A 17,982-nucleotide genomic window follows, 5' to 3' on the forward strand; every position below is an offset into this window, starting at 1 on the left:
GCTGTTAACTAACAAACTTATTAACTTTAGGAATAAAATATAAACAACGGATTATTTATTATTTATTATTTATTATTAAATATCAAAATTAATAAAATTCCATTCTTTAAAACTTATCAATAGGTGGGCAATAATTGTAATAAATTTGATACATGATAAACATAACAGAGTAATTTATAAGGGTACTCTATACAGGCAGGTAGGCATTGGTGACTTTCGATTTCAGTGATTTTCCCTTGCACCCTGGGGTCACTTAGCCAGGATTTATTTCTCGAGGACACTAAGGGATCTGGCATATCTTCAATTTACAACTCCCCCTCATCAACAAAGTACTTCACGCCACACATCCTTCAAAGGCGTGAAATCTTCAGAAATTCCTACAAAATTACTGTCGCATATGGCTCTATAACAATCGGTACAATTTACCTTAACAATCACGATAGCTAAAAACGCGTTCTCCCTTTCGTTTGTTTACGCGTAGCATTCAATTTTGATTCCGAGATGGCACCCGAACAGTCCGCATCACCGCCAGGAAGGCGGAGAACAGGTGCAAATAGAGAGAATCAATACTTGTTCAACTTAGGAGTCAAAGGAAGGTTAGTGGTTAATTGTTCTTTTGTTTATACATTATTAAAATAGGACTAGGAAAACTGGTGTTGAACTCCCAGATACTGGAATTCGCGATGCAAATGGCTTGGAGCCAATGGATGATTTATTCTCTCCCGATAAACCTGAAAGTGTTAAGACGGCTAGAAGCGCAAATGGACCACGGAGAAACGCGCTGGAAGACGCGACAATATCTAGTGAGGAGGATATGGATATGGATGGAGAAAGTATGTTTACATGACTAGAAACGCGCCAGCGCGATTGGCAATATTGATATTCTTCTAGATACAGCCCCGGAACCTACCGAAGTCTTGAATCAACGAAGACAAGATGCGCGATTGGCTTTGCCTATACCTAGATCGAGGTCGCCTTTAAAAACACACCTACAGTCGCCTGCCCGCAGGCATCCATCATTCGGCATATCTTCCCCCGCCAAAGAAGCATCTAGTGAAGCCGATAATACGGGTCCTGTTCGACGAAAGTTGGATTTCTCAGCCGAAGATATTGCAGTTGAAACGAAACAGGCAACGAGTGCCCCCAATGAACGAGGAAAGCCAGGACGCCCAGCACTAGGTAATCTTACGAATGGCACTAGACTTTCACCTGGTAGACGCCCTCCGCAAACTTTAAACCAGAGTAGCGATGGTATGGAGAATCAAGACGAGAGTGCATTGGAGTTCGAAGATGATTCAAATCAATACAACGCTCCGGATGACGAGGATGACGATGCTGCTGTCGATGCGCTCGAGGGAAACTCGGACTTGGTAGAAGAGTATGAGGAACAAGAAGAGGAAGCAGAGATCGAACAAGAGGATGAGCCAGAACCGGAACCTTCCCCGCCCAGAAAAGTAGCAAGTAAGAACAAAGGGAAAGGGAAAGGGAAAGGGAAAGTGGTTGAGGAGCCAGAGCCAGAGGAAGTACCGGAACTAGAGCAGCCCGCACCAAAACGCAGAGGCAGGAAACCGAAGAATTCGGCTCCTCAAATCGAACCTGTGGAGGAAGAAAGAAAGGAAATTAAAGAAAGACCTACAAAGAAAGCACGTCGATCTGCAGAAGCTGTCGAAGCACCCCAACCTACAAGGAAAAACCCTGGAAAATCTGGAAGGCCGAGTAATGCCTCGAAATCCACCACTGTACCCAAAGCAGCAGCGAAACCGAAGGGTCGATCAAAGATGGCCCCAGTATCTGAGGTGGACTCGCCTCTAGTTCACCGTGGTCCCCCAATTCCCAGGAAAAATGGCCTCTATATTCTTCGACGCGAAACGGCATTGGGTGGTACTGGTATGCTACGAACAAGATCTGGCCGTAACTCAATGAAACCTCTCGCATTCTGGAAGGGTGAACACGTCGAATATGACGATGACGGAACGGTGCCAGATGGAACCCACGGTGCAAAGATTCTGTTACCTAGCATTAAGGAGGTTGTTCGTGTAGATGAAGTAGAGCAAGAAAAGCGCTCGAGACCGAAATATCAAAAATCTAGCAAAAGAAAATCAAAGAAGAGGGCGCGAGAGGAATTGGATGAAGATTCGGAAACAGAAGAATGGGAATCCCAACCTGGTCGCATTGAGGGTTCAGTACGAATATGGGACCCGGAAGATCAAGTTGGAGAAAATGCTGCGGAGAAAGTGGAAGATGTCGCTTTTTCGTCAGCTGCAATCAAGACTCGCGATATTCCAAATGCTTCGTTCAAATTTGCCAAAACCCTTACATTGCCCTTTTTCGGTTCAGGTATGGTTGACCTCGAACCTGGCGCTGTCAAGAAACCAAAGAATTCGAGGAAGATGCAGATGGTGTTTTTTGTGTTCTATGGCAGAGTTGAAGTTTCGGTCAACGAAACGACTTTCAGAATCGGCAAAGGCGGACAGTGGCAAGTCCCTCGAGGTAAGCATCAACTTCACTAAATACTCATTTACTCAAATACTAAGACAATGCAGGAAACTTTTATAGCATCACCAATGATTACGACAAACCAGCGAGAATATTTTTTGCGCAAGGTTGTGAACTTGAAGATTCGGAAGGCGGCGCTGCTCCACCTGCAAGTCAATAATGTACAAATAATGTAATTGGTGTCTACTTGTTTTCCCTCTCGTCTTTTTGCAACTTGTGCTTTCACGTTTGTGGTATGACGGGGTGGAAAAATGGGCTTATGTTCTCACGTCTGACTGGGGAGTTAATTGTTGAAGGTTTTTTTGATGATACCATGCTTTTTAATCATCGTCAGCATTTTCATATGGACATCGAGTGCGCGTTGATACGTCCATCTTTTGGGGTGTCTATGTAGCGAATGAAGGGATTTTATCCAACTCTAGAAACGTCTCACGTCGTAAATGCCTCGTTTGTTTTCATAATGACATCATGTTAGGTTGAATATGAGATTAATGGGTGCATTGGGCGGTGTTGGGGTGTTAAAATCAATGGTAAAACCATGAGCTGCGCACCGGGAGTTATTCGCTCGCCAACCCCTGTAGATTCACGAAATAAAGTAATGTACGCGAAATCTTCGCGAAACGCGTCTTCCTCAGATTCACAATCAAAAGAACGCCAAAATCGACAAACTTTTGCGACCTACGAGAATCAATTCAGATATGGCGGACTCTCAGATGGAAGTAGACGCTGCTCTTGAAACCCCCGCATCCGATGTATTCATACCCCCCTCGATAAACCAATCTTTACTACTATCCGGTGCTTCATATCAACATTATTCAGATGTTCCTCCGTCACTTCTTCCTATACCCAATACCGATGCTTCGAAACCCGATGCGCCTCCAGCTCCTGGTCCACCATGTGCTTTAGGAATTGATGAAGCTGGGCGTGGTCCTGTTCTGGGTCCCATGGTATACGGACTATTTTATTTACCATTACCTCTCTCCGATCCTTTGTTACGAAATACACATCACTTCGATGACAGTAAAGTCCTTACTCCGACCGTTCGATCCGAGCTTATGGAGAAGCTCTGCACGCCAGGTTCAGATCTGTATACACAATGTGGTTGGGCGGTCGACGTTATGTCGGCGAGAGATATTGGTGCCAACATGATGAAACCGGCAACATACAATTTGAATGCCCAGGCTATGGATTCTACTATCGCATTGATTCAGGGTGTGATGGATAAAGGTGTCAATGTGAAGGAAATTTATATCGATGCGTTGGGAAATACAGTTACGTATCAGAAGAAATTGGAACGGATCTTCCCTACAGCTCAAATCACAGTTGCGAAGAAGGCGGATAGTTTGTATCCATGTGTGAGTGCGGCAAGTGTATGTGCAAAGGTTACCAGAGATGCTGCTCTAGAGTCACTGTACGAAAGCTACTTGAACAAAGACGGGGACGAGAAGATGGGCGGAACGGAAGAGGACAGTTGGGGTTCGGGATATCCATCTGATGCTAGAGCAACTGCATGGCTAAAACGCAACATGGATCCCGTATTTGGATGGGGTAGTGAGTGTCGTTTTAGTTGGGGACGACGAAAGACATGTTAGATCTCAAAGGGATTGCGGCTAAAGTCGATTGGCCAATTGAGGAAGACGACGAGACGAGTAGGTTAACGGATTTCTTCAGTGCGGATAAAGATAAGGATACGGATGAGCTGGGGTCATGGTTTGGAAGCTCAGTGGGAACGGAAATCTTTTAGGATAGATCTCTTCACTTTGAGATTTGCTCGGCGTTTTGGTGGGAGGCAAACTTGGAACGTTGCCATACCTAGGTGTAAATACATTAGATTGGCGTTTGGGTCGTCTTGTAAAGTCGAGATGGAATTGCTTTAGATTGTTGAGTACGGTCCCACGGGTACTGTACACACTACCACAGATGGTAAATCAAAAATTAAAAAAGATTCAAAAAACTCAAGATCCTCTGAACTCTCTAATGACATGAATTTGAACACCTCATAATCTTCCGATTGAGAAGCAACATCTGAAAACATCATCAATTGATACAATAGGCATGTTTCAAAGACTGCGAGTTGTGAATATTGATATTGATAGGTAGTTCTGTTTCCTTGGCGACAACCAATCAAAGATTTCAGGGTAAGTAGGAAGCTGGAGCCTGTAAATATTAGCGCAAAACTTAATTTCTATCAACAGCTTCAAAAAAAGTCGCGTCTCTACCAAAAAGTTATAAGCTTATTCTAAGCTTTAACTTTTTCCCTTTTCAGGAGCATTAAATTGCGCTCTTTCTTGATCTGTTTCCACTCGTCAAGAGTTCTTTCTTTTCCCTTTCTTTTCATCTCAATTAGAACTTTGTAACGAATTGGAATCCGTCAATATGTCGCTCTTCGGGAATACGAATCAAAACAAGCCATCACTCTTTGGTGCACCGCAGACAACAGGAGCGGCTACAGGTGCGAGTACGGGAGGTCTTTTTGGTGGATTGGGAACAACTGCGACTAGTCAGGCGCCATCATCGGGAGGAATGTTCGGTGGAATGGGAGCTACAAGTCAACCACAATCGACTGGAGGCCTTTTTGGAGCAACTACAAGTCAACCACAATCAACTGGCGGCCTTTTTGGAACAACAACAAGTCAACCACAATCAACTGGCGGCCTTTTTGGAACAACAACAAGTCAACCTCAATCAACTGGCGGCCTTTTTGGAGCAGCTAAACCTCAACAACAATCAGGGACAGGATCCGGTGGTTTATTTGGAGGACTTGGAGCAACTCCAGCAGCAACACAACCACAACAAACAGGCGGTCTCTTTGGTGCGACTACACAACCACAAACTACAAACAGCACAACCGGAGGTCTCTTTGGTAATTCTTTGGCACAACCACAACAGCAGCCGCAACAAAATGCTGGTGGACTTTTCGGAAATACTACCACACAACCCAACCCTTCAGGATCAATGTTCGGACCTACTCCACAAACTCAACCTCTCTCGCAATCTCGACAACAAAATGGTACAAGCGGTGCCTATTTTGATGCTATATTGGAGAAGAGTCGTAAGAGGGCACACGATGAGGATTCTTTGGGCTTACAATTAGGTTTGGGGGATATTCGTCAGCGCATGAAGAGGCTGGCTCCTACTACTCAAGATGGCTCTGTCGATGGAAGAGCCCATTACCTATTGGCAGCTTCTGGCGTAGATCCAGGCGCTGCGCTCAGAGACTTGAATTTATTCACTGCTGCCACGGGAAGACTCGATAGGACAGCGCCTGTAGAAGCACCCGTTGATGCGGATGTCGAAGCATACCTTACACGTCTGGAAACGCAAACTACAATGAGCATGATATCTGAAGGGTTGGCACGATCTGTTCGAGATTTCGATGATTTCCTGGAGGAGAATGTTGCCATGGAATGGAGTGCACAACGCAAGAGAATATACGAACATTTTGGAATTAAGCCCAGAAGAGAACAGACAACAGGGCCATCAGTAAGCTTTGCAGCTACGGCTACAGAATCTATGGGCGGCTTTGGTCGATCAAGACGCGGCAAAGGACTTGCTCCTGGAGCGTCTAAAGGACCTGGAATTCCGCGGGCCAGCGTTTTTGGAAAATCAAGCATGCAGAGATCTGTTATAGGAGCTATTACTCCAGGCGGAACCGCAAACCGCACACTATTTACCGATATAGAGAAAGCAGATACGAATGGATCGGCACCAATTCCAAGTGACCGATTTATTCGCGAGAAGCAGGCTCGATATATCGAGAAAGTCCAGAATCTCAATGGTGCTAGACTAAAGAACCTTCACTACCCAATTGCGAACGAATTCTCAACTGTTGTGGCCCAAGGTGCTGAACAGCATTCTGCAGATGTCTACAGGGCATATAGATGCTTGATGGAAATCGTTGGCGAAGATCCCGACCCGGACAGACTACAACTTCCTGGCGCGGTCAAACAGAGACAGTTTGCAGCTGCATATCTGGATGACAATACAAACTCTGCTCAAGCGGCCGATTTGAAAAAGCGGATACTCAGTGGATCACTTCGATATCTTGAAAAGGAATTCTTTGAAAACGTAGAAACTATTGTTGCCAAAAATCCCAGGGAAGCACTTGTGGGTGGTAAGCCTAGTCCTCTCACAAAAATCCAAGGTTATGTTCGCCTGCGCTCAGCCCGTAAAGACCTTGCTACAGACATCTCCGCTCTACAAATTGTCAACGATGATTACGTCTGGGCAGTTGTCTTTTATCTTTTAAGATCTGGCCACGTTGAGGAAGCCAATGCTTATGTCCAAGGGAATAGGGAAGCATTTAGGGTAATTGACCGAAGCTTCATGTTTTATATCGCAGAATATGCCAATAGTCCAGACAGAAAATTAACTCATGACCTTCAAAATCGTATTCAAAGCGAATACAGCCAGCGAAATCGAATCTCCCCTGAGGGTTCTATTGATCCTTTCAGAATGGCATGCTACAAGATAATTGGTCGCTGCGAACTACACGTTCGCGCTCTGGATCAAAATATTGTCCAGAACCAGGATGACTTTGTCTGGATACAATTTGTCCTTGCGCGCGAAGCAAACCGAGTCGATGAAATTGCCAGCGATGCATATGGACTCGCCAATGTACAAAAGACATTCAAAGACATTGGTGCCCGGATGTTTTCCAAGGGAAATGAAAATAGTGGACCATTCAGTGTTTACTTTGTACTGTTGGTACTTTCAGGCTTATTCGAAGATGCAATCGACCTTCTTTATCGCCATAGTATTTCTGATTGTGTTCATTTCGCTACGGCACTTGATTTTTACGGCTTGCTTCGAGTCTCAGATCCAGATGTTGCAGAGGGTGGATTCTTAAGTTACACAATAAGACAACAACCTCAGATAGCGTTTGGGTTAATGATGGGATTTTACACTGCAGAATTCAGAGCTGCTAATGTCAGTGCTGCCGTGGATTATCTCACCTTGATCTGTCTTAACAGTGACCTTAAAGGCGATGCTGGTTCAAAACAAGTCGCATTATGCCACGAAGCTCTTCAAGAGCTGATTTTGGAAAGCAGAGAATTTGCTCTGTTGCTTGGAGATATCAGACAAGATGGGAAGCGTCTAAAGGGAGTTATCGAAGAACGCTTGGAACTCATCAATCTCAGCAGCGCGGATGATTTCATGAGAACAGTTACGATACAGGCAGGAAGTGTCGCGGACGACAATGGGCGAACCACCGATGCAGTCCTACTTTATCACTTGGCGGAAGAGTATGACACCGTCGTTAGTATCCTTAACAGAGCCCTTAGCGAAGCTATTGCCGTGCCTGTAGGCCATAGCCCGTTGCGATTACAACCACTCAAGCCAAGGCCTGGAGATAAATCCGGAAGAGAGGCCCATACCAGTCTCAGTCTTACGTCAATTGATGATCCTTTCGAATTGGCTACCATCATGACGAAGCTCTACTCAAACAATCGCATGTATCTCAACAAGATTAAGCAAGAGAACCGTGCAGCTTGCGAGGCGTTGTTGAATATCTGTCGTGCCAAGGAATTTGTTGAAAACAGACAATGGGCTGAAGCATTAGATGTAAGTTTTGACCCTTGACACTTGCAGATCGTAAGCTAATTTTATTTTACTATAGGTTGTCCAGAATCTTGACATTCTTCCCTTGAGCGCCGAGGGCAATCCAAGTGCAGTACGAAGTTATGCCACTAAATTTTCATCGCTCTCCCAAGAGGTTGCAAACACTATCCCTAGTCTTTTGACATGGACAGTTTTGTGTTGCAACAACCAAAGAACTTCCCTCATGAATGCCCAATATGGAGGTAATGAGGGTACCAGACGACTGATGATCAATCAATTGAGACAACAAAACATGGACTTGACGACTTATACCAGTCAATTGAGATACAGATTCCCTGCGTCTCTTCATGAAGCTCTTGCGAGGGCTCAATCGGAGTAAAGGAATGAACATATGACATGAGCTTATAAGCTTGGATGTATATTAGAATAGCACAGCGGGAAGAGATTAAAAGAGAATTTTGAGTTTTTATTTGGATGGAACGAAATGAAAACACTGGGGTCTGTCTACTACTTTTTTTAGTTCATTTTTACAGTTTCTCATGAACAAATGCATAGATGAAGAATGAAATGTCTTGTTTATTAGAAGATTAATTATGAGTAGTTAATGAATATCGAAATTTCGCTTCCAAATATATGACCAAAGTGATGTTTTGATTGGTATATTTATGCGGGAATGAATACTAATCGAGGCATCTCCCCGTATTATTGCAAATACCTCTTCATAATCTTCACTAGAAACTGATCTGGGAATTGTCCGTCCCCTGATTGTTTGGTGACACCATGACTCTCGCAGGGGATTATTGCAGTTTTTATATGGTTTGGGGGCATTATAGCAAGCTCGTGGCAGGTTAATATGAAAGTTGATAACAATAGACCCCTTATAATAGATACAAGCGAATATTTAATAGCAGATCAGTGCATACGGGTTCTAGAATGGCACAGCACAACTAGCTATTCTGTAAACACTCAAAAGACCATGACATGTAAAGATTTGTCAAATGAAGATAAAGGTTAGATTGCGGATCACTTCCGCAATGATTGGTATTCAATTAATATACCTAGTAAGCTCTTTCCAAAATGATCTTATTTGACATCAACATTCCCGGTATTTTCCCAGATTTTCTCCATTGTTTTCCCCGAGCTTTCATATATTTGTTTATTCTCCTCAATTTACGGAGTACATGACTCGAGCGAACCCCAATATTCAAATGTACATGACGATATATATATATGAATGAACCCCTCCATCTCTCGACCCCATTCACTTTACCAAACGCGAAATAAATACTTGATGTCTCTTATCTATTGGTAGCAAGACGAATCGTGCTGTGTATGCTCTCAAAAATTGGAGCATTAAGATTAGGAAGTCTCACGGAAGGCCGCATCGCATGCGAGAAGCACGGGTTCTCGCAGATACAGCATGACACCTGATGTAAATGCAACTCAGCAGGGATCTACATCTCCATTGTCCAAACAGCGACATGTGAGCGTCGCGCATTCTATACCGGGTGATCGGGATGAGGGCGAAAATGTAAATGCGACGGGTGATGGTGGGGAGGGTGGTACTCCGGTCGAGCAAGGAGAGGGCAGTGTAGGTGGAGGTGGAACTAGTGGAGGGGAATCGTCGAAGAAGAGAAAGATTCCGCCAACGGAAGAGAGGAGATCGAGTGCAAGAGGTGTTGCGAATTTAACGCCAGAGCAGTTGGCGAAGAAGAGGGCGAACGATAGAGAGGCACAAAGAAGTATAAGGCAGAGGACGAAGAATCAGATGGAGGGGTATGAGAGGAGGATTCGAGAATTGACCAGCCAACAACCTTATCAGGAGTTACAGCAAGTGATAAGGCAGAAGGAAATGGTAGAGCAAGAGAACTTAGATATCAAGAAGAGGCTATCGCAGGTCATTGCACTTATCACACCAATACTTGGTGCTCATGGTTAGTAATTGGGTTTGTGGCTCAACAAATTCGCAGAAATAGCCAAACCGATAGCTAACTTTGCGATACAGGATTCGAAATTTCTCAATTACCACCACAGCCAAATTATCCTCCGCCCAACCGACCAAATTCCGCGAATCGCAATGCATCGACTCCTAATAGTGTAGCCTCTCCCAACGCCGTTGCAGGACCTTCATGGCCAGCTTCTTCTGCATCAATGCCAGTTGCCCCTACCCAAGATTCCAGACCGTTTATCCAATCTCAGCAAACCCAACAATTAGCACAACAACGGCATGAAATGGCACATAATCTTGAATTGGGTCCCGAAAGACTTGGTCTAGATTTCCTTCTTGACGAAGGACAACGCGGGAAGATACCCATCCCTCCTCCTGGTCCGCTAGAAACTCCTGGATTTCAACAAATGGAAAGACCAGCTGACAGTATGAGTCCCATACACCAGCGCAACAATTCAATAGCTAGTAGCACAACGAATTACAACACTCCAAATAATTCTTCGGGTTCGGGTTCAGGCTCGGAGGTGAACGGATTTAGCGCTCCTATCCGAAACGGACCTCCTACATGCCCTCTAGATAGTCTCCTTCTGGATTTCCTCCAAGAGCGTCAAGCCGCCGCTCTCGAAGGTCTACCTACTCCTAAACTCGTAGGACCAGCCTATCCTTCCGTTTCCAGCCTCTTAAATCCTTCTCGTGGCATTACTTCCCACCCCGTCTCAAAAGTCTTCACCGATATCCTTGCCACATTTCCCGACCTATCTACTCTCCCCGAAAGAGTAGCAGTGCTCTATATAATGTTTCTCTTGATGCGCTGGCAAATTCATCCCAGTCAAGCAAACTATGACCGTCTCCCTTCCTGGATAACTCCTCGTCCTTCTCAGCTCTTTACCCCGCATCCAGCATGGATCGATCATCTCCCTTGGCCTAAAATGCGGGATATTCTCGTGAGAGATTACAATCCCCGGGATTATCTATTTGATAACTTTTTTATCCCCTTTACGGGTACATTGAGTGTCAATTGGCCGTATGAACCTACAGATGCACTTCTAAATTCTGGGGGTGGAAGTGGGGGATCGGGTCTGGGGTTTAGTGAGGAGGGAGAGTTGTTGATTAATCCGGTTTTTGAGAGACATTTGAGACGCTTGGAAAATTGGAGTTTGGGACCACAATTTGCGAGTGTGTTTCCGGGGTTGAGGGATACGTATCGCGTTAAGATGGAGGGGGATAGAAGGTAGTGGTTAATGGAAAGGTTTTTAGGTGGAGGGAAGATTCTTGTATAAATACATTTTTGGGGTTGGAGTAAGGGGTACATCAGATGAATGGGTATCAGATTGACCCATCGCATATTTTTAACTTGGGCGGTAAGAAGGAGGAAAGGGAAGGGAGGCAATGAAGTCAACGGCGTACTAGATTTGTGCACATGTCTGTACGTTTCTCAAGAAGTTATATGTATTGGGAGTCGGGTGGTATGTTGGAAAAGGGAGTGGGAATGGGATCTAAATTGGGGTTTGAACTGAAATATACATGTTTGGACATGTATACGCGTATACGAATGCTTACAGGAAAAAAATGAGAAAATGAGGAAATGGATGGATAGAAATACATTGGTATATATATATTGGTGTAATAGTGGATATTATTCCACCGTTTTTTTTTTTGCATTTCTATTGCATTGAAAAGGGTAGAGATGAAGATACACATACAGATATAGATAAAGATGGCGAGGAGATATTGAGATTTTAGATGATAATTATGAGATGTGGGTGGGTACTTAGTGTATATACGAGTAGGAATAATCGGTCAAGCAATCAAGTGATCAAGTAATTAAGGAGGTTGAATAACGAATGAATGAAGGAACGATGAAATTCTGATCTCCTAATTGCTTGCTTGCTTGCTTGTGTATGAATGGGTTTGGGGGCTGTTCGAGGTATGATATGTATGATGAATGAGTAAATCGTTTTCGAATATTTAGCTTCCTAGGTACGGTACCTACAGCTAGACAGCGAGATCATATCCCAGGAATAAGGAATATGGAGTGAGTGGATATGTGCGGATGCAGATACCACGCAATACGAATGTAGAAATACCTACCTACCAATAGCAAAATAGAAGTAAATGAGACGAACTGAAATGAAATAGGTATATCTTACGTAGATGGGTTGCTTGCTGTCGATAGCTACATACCTAGGTATGCAGATTTCAATATCGTGTAGAGGAGTCAGATCAGATGATTGATTGTAGAATAGAAAGGGGAGGGAGGGGAATTTGTGTTTATTCATTAAATCATCTGAGATGAGATCTATACAATGAATATAAACTTTACATTTTGTAAACGAATTGAAGTTGCTGAGTGATGTCTATTCACTTATAAGATCGAGATGATATCACTTAATGGCGTACAGTTTATTTGAGCTTGGGACGAGATGCAATGAGATGACCACTGATTTCGACATCTTTCATTTTTCTTTCTCACATAATGAATTTATGAGGAGTGAAATGTGACAGGAAGACTATCTATTTTAATATCGTAATGTATTTCTGCACATCCTATGCAGAAAATACGCTAACCTATTACCCAACTATCTACCCTCATCAACCCTAAATATCCATCCCAAAGTTTCGTTCATTCGTAATCAAAAGTTTTGACTTTTCCTGTCAAGACTATTTACTCAGCGCTCCAGCCCTCAATCGCTTCATCGACTTGATCTCTGTAGACCTGTTGTGTATTGCACTGCTCAAGGAATACCTTGTACTTAGCATTCAACAACTTCTTCTCATTGGCGTTCTTTCCTGGTCTGGTTACTTTGCCCGGCTTGCTCATTCTATCCATGATGCTCCACAACTCTTCTGTCTTGCCCTCCTTATCTGCACTAGCGGCTTTGGCTCCCAGCATGGCGGCACCGTGAACAACAGCTGCGTGTACATATCTTGGGATCAGAACTGGCATAGCGCATGTAGTAGCCATAAGTTCCATGAGAATCTTATTCTGACATTGGGAGCCCGACATAAAGATGGAGGTGATGGAGTGACCTGCACTGTTCATGGTTTCGACGATTTGACGTGTTTGCATGGCAATGAATTCCATGGTTGCGTAGTAGTAAATGGCTAGACCGTCCATGCTGCGGTCGTTGGTAAGTCCAATAACTGAACCAGTCATCTTTGGGTTGGCAATTGGTGAGCGGTTACCCCAGAGATCACCGTAGAAGAAGAAGTGACGTCCAAGATATGAGATGGTTGGAGCATTTTCCTTCTCCTTCAGTTCCTCAAGATGGGAATTTAGGTAATCATAAATACTGGTGTTGAATGATTCTGCCATGGACATGGCTTCGTTATATGCTGGATGAGTCTCTAAGACGTGCTTGAGAAGTTCACCAGTCGCAGACTGGCCACCTTCTGCCATCCAGTAGCCAGGAAGCAAAACGTCTCGGTAAGGACCCCAAACTCCATCTACGAAGACAGGTTCGCGAGACATAGCCAAATGACAGGTAGAAGTTCCAGCTACAGCTGCAAGACGGCTGAATGCTTGGGAAATGTCGTTCTTGGGTGCTCCAGTATCAAGGTAATCTTGTCCCAAGTTGACCTTTGCACCAACAGTACCGATCCATCCAGCATAAGCATCAATAACACCACTTCCGATAGCAATTCCAGCTGGGAGACCAAGTTCGTTACCAGCCTTTTCGCTGAGGGTACCAACAAGTTCACCGGCGCTGAGATACTTGCCGTTCTGTACGATTATGTTAGCATTTATTCGGATGATTGAAAATCATAAGTCGCAGTTAGAAGCGGGCTTACTACTCCGTCTACTCCTCCCATTCGCTTGAAGTTATCTTTGGTTAGATCACCCAAACCAATAGCTTCGTAGAAGTCCTCTTGCCATCCCTTTACACTTCCATCAACACCAACTGGGACAAATCCTTGCTTGCAGACAGTACTGCAATAGGATCTGCTTTCATTGCCAGTTGCAATGTGCGTCAAAGCATCTGCCAAATCATAGAACTTGCAGCGGTCAAAGAGCTCAGGTGGCATGTTGTTCTTAAGCCATAGAACTTTGGGAATTTCCATCTCAATGCTCATCTTTCCTCCAAGGTATCGTAATAAATTGTGTTCTGTGTCGTTGATTTTCTTCGCCTCTTCGACTGGTCTGTGGTCGAGCCATAAAATGACATTGCGGTCATTGCCATCGTTTGCGAAGTTTGGACCGGTGACAGGTACTGGTTCGTCGGTATCTTCTGAGAATACTGCCAAGGAACAGGTAGCATCGAAACCGATACCACGGATTGTTGTTGGGTCAATGTTGTGTTGGCTGAGAGCTCTTTGCACACACATGCAAATACATCTCCAGATGTCTGTTGTGGATTGTTCATAGTATCCAACTTCCGGTTGCCATAAACCAATGTTTTCTGTAGCCACTATCAAACGTTAGGACTTGCTACAATGTATTCTCGGTGTGTAAAACTTACAGGCCTTGATATCTCCTGAAGCATCAATGATACACGCTCTGGCTGATCCAGTTCCAACATCGATACCGACTGTTTATCACAAAAATTAGCTAATGTCAACGAGTGAAAATGATCTGAGTGTTAAACGTGGCAGAAACGTCTTTCAAGTGATTCTGAGTACGGAATCGTCAAGAAATTTGTGGAAAACTTACTGAAATGGTCTACATGAGGGTTTAAATCGTTGTGTGGACTATAGACATGTCAGTATAAGATGCCCCTCATTCTTATTGTTGATGCAACAATTTGCGTGCATTCGACCCCCAAACTTCTCATTCTTCGGGTTAATTCAAGGCACCCTATGAGTTTGTATTTCCATGTCCAATTTTTGGGACTCAATTCGAAATGTTCAAGTGTTGGTTGGGTCCTGAACAGAAGATGTGTTGGGCATCCACCACATCCAATACCCGAGCTCGGCACAACCATTTGAACATGCCAGGTAACGAATTGAAATTCTTGATATAAGGAGAAGTACTCACTCCATACTCGCTTGACGCGATGGTCTAAAAGATATACAATCAGTACAAAGATCTGGTAATGCGCGAATACAAGCAATATTGGCGTAAGAACTGATAGAGGGGGATATGAATCCACTTACTTCCTGTAGTTTTGACGGAAAGGCAACGAGTGATTCATGATGCCGGTATTCGTATTAAATGCTTTTGTCTATTTGTCTCTACAATCCCCATTAGTACGTGTTACCAAGCTTGACGCCCTCGGTGGTAGCTATTTCCATTGGATATGGAATAGAATATCGAGTGTGCCAATAGTCTCAAGAATGTGAGAGCTGGGCACGGCGGGGTAAAGAGGGGAAATACGGACATAAGTGATATAATGTGGGAGGGTTAAAGCGAATCTAGTTCTCGATATTCAAAAATATATCAATTTGACGTCGTCGCGGTGAGATAGATAGTTGAGATGTGAATAGTATGGTGGTATGAAGGAAGAAAGAAGAGAGGAAAGAAATTTCTAATCTATATTGAAAGTCCCTGGTACTGTAGCTCACGATGTAGACCTCTCCGAAGCTTGATCTCCTGGTTGGAAGCTCCAGCTTTTTTATCGTCATAGGACCCCACTTTCTTTTTTACCTTCTTTCCCCCACTGAAAAGCGTAAATCTACCAAATAGAGTATGGAATGGCTCACCGTTTGCCCAAAGAGGGAAACTTTGCAATTCTCATGAATCTCATCACTGGGGCCCAAACCTTATCGTGGCCGTAGCATTCTCCAACCATTATTCTAGACTCCAAACTAGAATTGTTAGTATATAATACTCGAGAATGCTCGAGTAATTAAGATTGTGAGATATGGATTTATGGAATCTGGAGCTGTGTGATATTGAATAAATCCATTACAACAATTTCAATTCTACTATATTAATATCTCGACATCGAGTAGCTATCAGGGTATCCGGGTAGTCTATTGGCATTCACGACATGGTCTCAAGGACAACAAAAAAGGTCAGTCTGTCAGTCGATTGTCACTTAGACCCACCTCTTTGCACCCTTCGTGCAGCATTTTCAAATCCTTCACATCTCTGGTGGCAAAAAAAACCATGGCAAAAGGATACTGTAGAACGCAGATCGGGGCTTGTCATATTGAAAACAAGGTGATGATCGCTCAAGCGGAAGCACAAAGTTCAAAATTCGGCAACTTCGCCGGCTTCCTGCAATTCGGATCGGACTACTAAGAAGGGGAACTCCGAAATCGTGAAGCTTCAAATTGGCGCGAGAGGCTCGAGAGAGGTCAGCTAAAACACCAAATATGTTTGAATTGATATCTCTTTGCTCTTCATGCTGTTGTACTGTACAAATGCCATTCCGACCATTACCCAACCGTCTACTTCCATAACTTGCCCAAACTGACTTCCTTGTCGTCATGCTTGTTCAATACCTTGGCTGTCGCCAAATCGAAATCCTCTTGAGTGACATGAACTCTGCGTTCTCTCAAGGCGTACATTCCAGCTTCCGTGCAAACACCCTTCAGCTCAGCTCCTGAACATCCGTTCATCTTCTCCGCAATCTTTGTCAAGTTGATACCACGAGTCAGATTCATGCTGCGGCTGTGAATTCGTAAAATATCGGCTCTGGCCTCGACAGTTGGAGGTGGAAATTCGATCTTTCTGTCGATACGCCCTGGTCGTAAAAGTGCCGGATCCAAAATATCTAGACGATTGGTAGCCATGATGACCTTGATTCCCTTGGTTGGCTCGAAGCCATCCAATTGATTCAGTAGTTCCAACATAGTTCTTTGAACTTCAGAATCACCACCTGAAGACCCTTCCACACGCGAAGATCCAATAGAATCAATTTCGTCCATGAAGATGATGGATGGAGCGTGTTCTCTTGCCATGACGAATAGCTCTCTGACCATTCTTGAACCCTCACCAATATATTTTTGAACCAATTCAGAACCAGAAACTCGAATGAATCTACAGTCGGTGTGATGTGCGACAGCTCTTGCCAACAAAGTCTTTCCTGTTCCCGGAGGTCCGTAAAGAAGAACACCTTTAGGTTGTGCTATACCGAGAGATTCGAAAAGTTCTGGATGCTTAAGACCAAGCTCAATAACCTCCTTGATTTCCTTTACTTGTTGATCTAAACCACCAATCATATCGTATGTACTGTCTGGAACCTTTTCGACCATCATGAGGGAAACGAGGGGATCGACGGATGATGGGAGCATCTTTTCGAGTTTATAGGAATCCGATAGAAGGGTAACCCTCTTTCCAACGGTAAGTTTTGAGATATCGACACTATCCGCAATATCGACGACTTCATCCAAAATCAGTACTGTGAATATCTATACGTCTGTGATAAATTCCATACCATATTTGCCTTCTGGGTGCACCTTGACCAACACCTTCTTTGTGCCCATGACCTTTACCACCTCACCAACATAGGATCCAGGTTGTTGTAATAAACCGAGCTCCTCTCGGAGAAGTCGCACTAACATGATTAGCTGCTACTCTTTCTTATGCGACAGCATCCGCAAAAGTACCTCTTGAGTTGTAGTCATTTCGTTGAGCTTCTAATCTTCGTAGAACCGCTTGACCTTGAATGATTTCGAGCTTCATGCTCTCAATCTTATTGTGAAAGAAGCTATCCAACGCCATGATGGATGAGTTCTGGGGATGAAGTGTAAGAGAGGAAAAGAGATCTCAAATGGTGATGATATTATCAGTGGCTTGAAGTTTTGTAATGTTGTTGTTTCTTCAAGGCTGATAATTTGTTGATTTATCCTAAGGTATCACAAGTGTACGTCTCGTCTTGCTGGTACTGTGCACAGTGCACACACGAGGCTAGGACGCTAAGAATCTCGCTCGGGTCAAGTTACAAGTAAGGCTTACACTTTATCTTTCCAGGTAGCAAGCGTAGACGCGTCGGATGGCTTCCTCAGTTCCTCAGTTCCTCAGTTCCTTAGTTCACAAGTTCACACGTTCATAACTTCATAACTTCATACATATTATGTTCTCTTAGTAA

The 17,982-nt window shown here is 43.9% G+C and overlaps 5 protein-coding genes across 5 annotated transcripts; 4 read left to right on the forward strand and 1 right to left on the reverse strand.

Annotated features, from left to right (window-relative positions):
* Positions 1-501: 501 nt before the first annotated feature.
* Positions 502-2,656, forward strand: Bfra_002503 (putative cupin domain-containing protein; the record flags this gene model as incomplete). Its single annotated transcript, XM_037332921.1, has 4 exons — positions 502-596; positions 646-833; positions 892-2,490; positions 2,544-2,656. The coding sequence occupies 4 exons, from the start codon at positions 502-504 to the stop codon at positions 2,654-2,656; spliced, it is 1,995 nt and encodes a 664-aa protein (XP_037195049.1).
* A 538-nt stretch (positions 2,657-3,194) lies between these two features.
* Positions 3,195-4,240, forward strand: Bfra_002504 (putative ribonuclease h2 subunit a protein; the record flags this gene model as incomplete). The annotated part of the gene is made up of 2 exons (XM_037332922.1): positions 3,195-4,047; positions 4,098-4,240. 2 exons carry the CDS (start codon positions 3,195-3,197, stop codon positions 4,238-4,240), a joined length of 996 nt encoding a protein of 331 aa, XP_037195050.1.
* Positions 4,241-4,872: 632 nt separating this feature from the next.
* Positions 4,873-8,437, forward strand: Bfra_002505 (putative nucleoporin nic96 protein; the record flags this gene model as incomplete). The annotated part of the gene is made up of 2 exons (XM_037332923.1): positions 4,873-8,061; positions 8,117-8,437. The coding sequence occupies 2 exons, from the start codon at positions 4,873-4,875 to the stop codon at positions 8,435-8,437; spliced, it is 3,510 nt and encodes a 1,169-aa protein (XP_037195051.1).
* Positions 8,438-9,478: 1,041 nt separating this feature from the next.
* Bfra_002506 (putative bzip transcription factor protein) lies at positions 9,479-11,241 on the forward strand (the record flags this gene model as incomplete). Its single annotated transcript, XM_037332924.1, has 2 exons — positions 9,479-9,992; positions 10,064-11,241. The coding sequence occupies 2 exons, from the start codon at positions 9,479-9,481 to the stop codon at positions 11,239-11,241; spliced, it is 1,692 nt and encodes a 563-aa protein (XP_037195052.1).
* Positions 11,242-12,671: 1,430 nt separating this feature from the next.
* Positions 12,672-17,615, reverse strand: Bfra_002507 (putative fggy-family carbohydrate kinase protein; the record flags this gene model as incomplete). The annotated part of the gene is made up of 9 exons (XM_037332925.1): positions 12,672-13,730; positions 13,799-14,415; positions 14,467-14,535; positions 14,658-14,695; positions 14,982-15,005; positions 15,647-15,751; positions 16,344-17,274; positions 17,329-17,448; positions 17,501-17,615. The coding sequence occupies 9 exons, from the start codon at positions 17,613-17,615 to the stop codon at positions 12,672-12,674; spliced, it is 3,078 nt and encodes a 1,025-aa protein (XP_037195053.1).
* Positions 17,616-17,982: the final 367 nt, after the last annotated feature.

Source organism: Botrytis fragariae, assembly GCF_013461495.1.
Source record: "Botrytis fragariae strain BVB16 chromosome Unknown tig00000012, whole genome shotgun sequence".
Lineage (NCBI taxonomy): Eukaryota > Fungi > Ascomycota > Leotiomycetes > Helotiales > Sclerotiniaceae > Botrytis > Botrytis fragariae.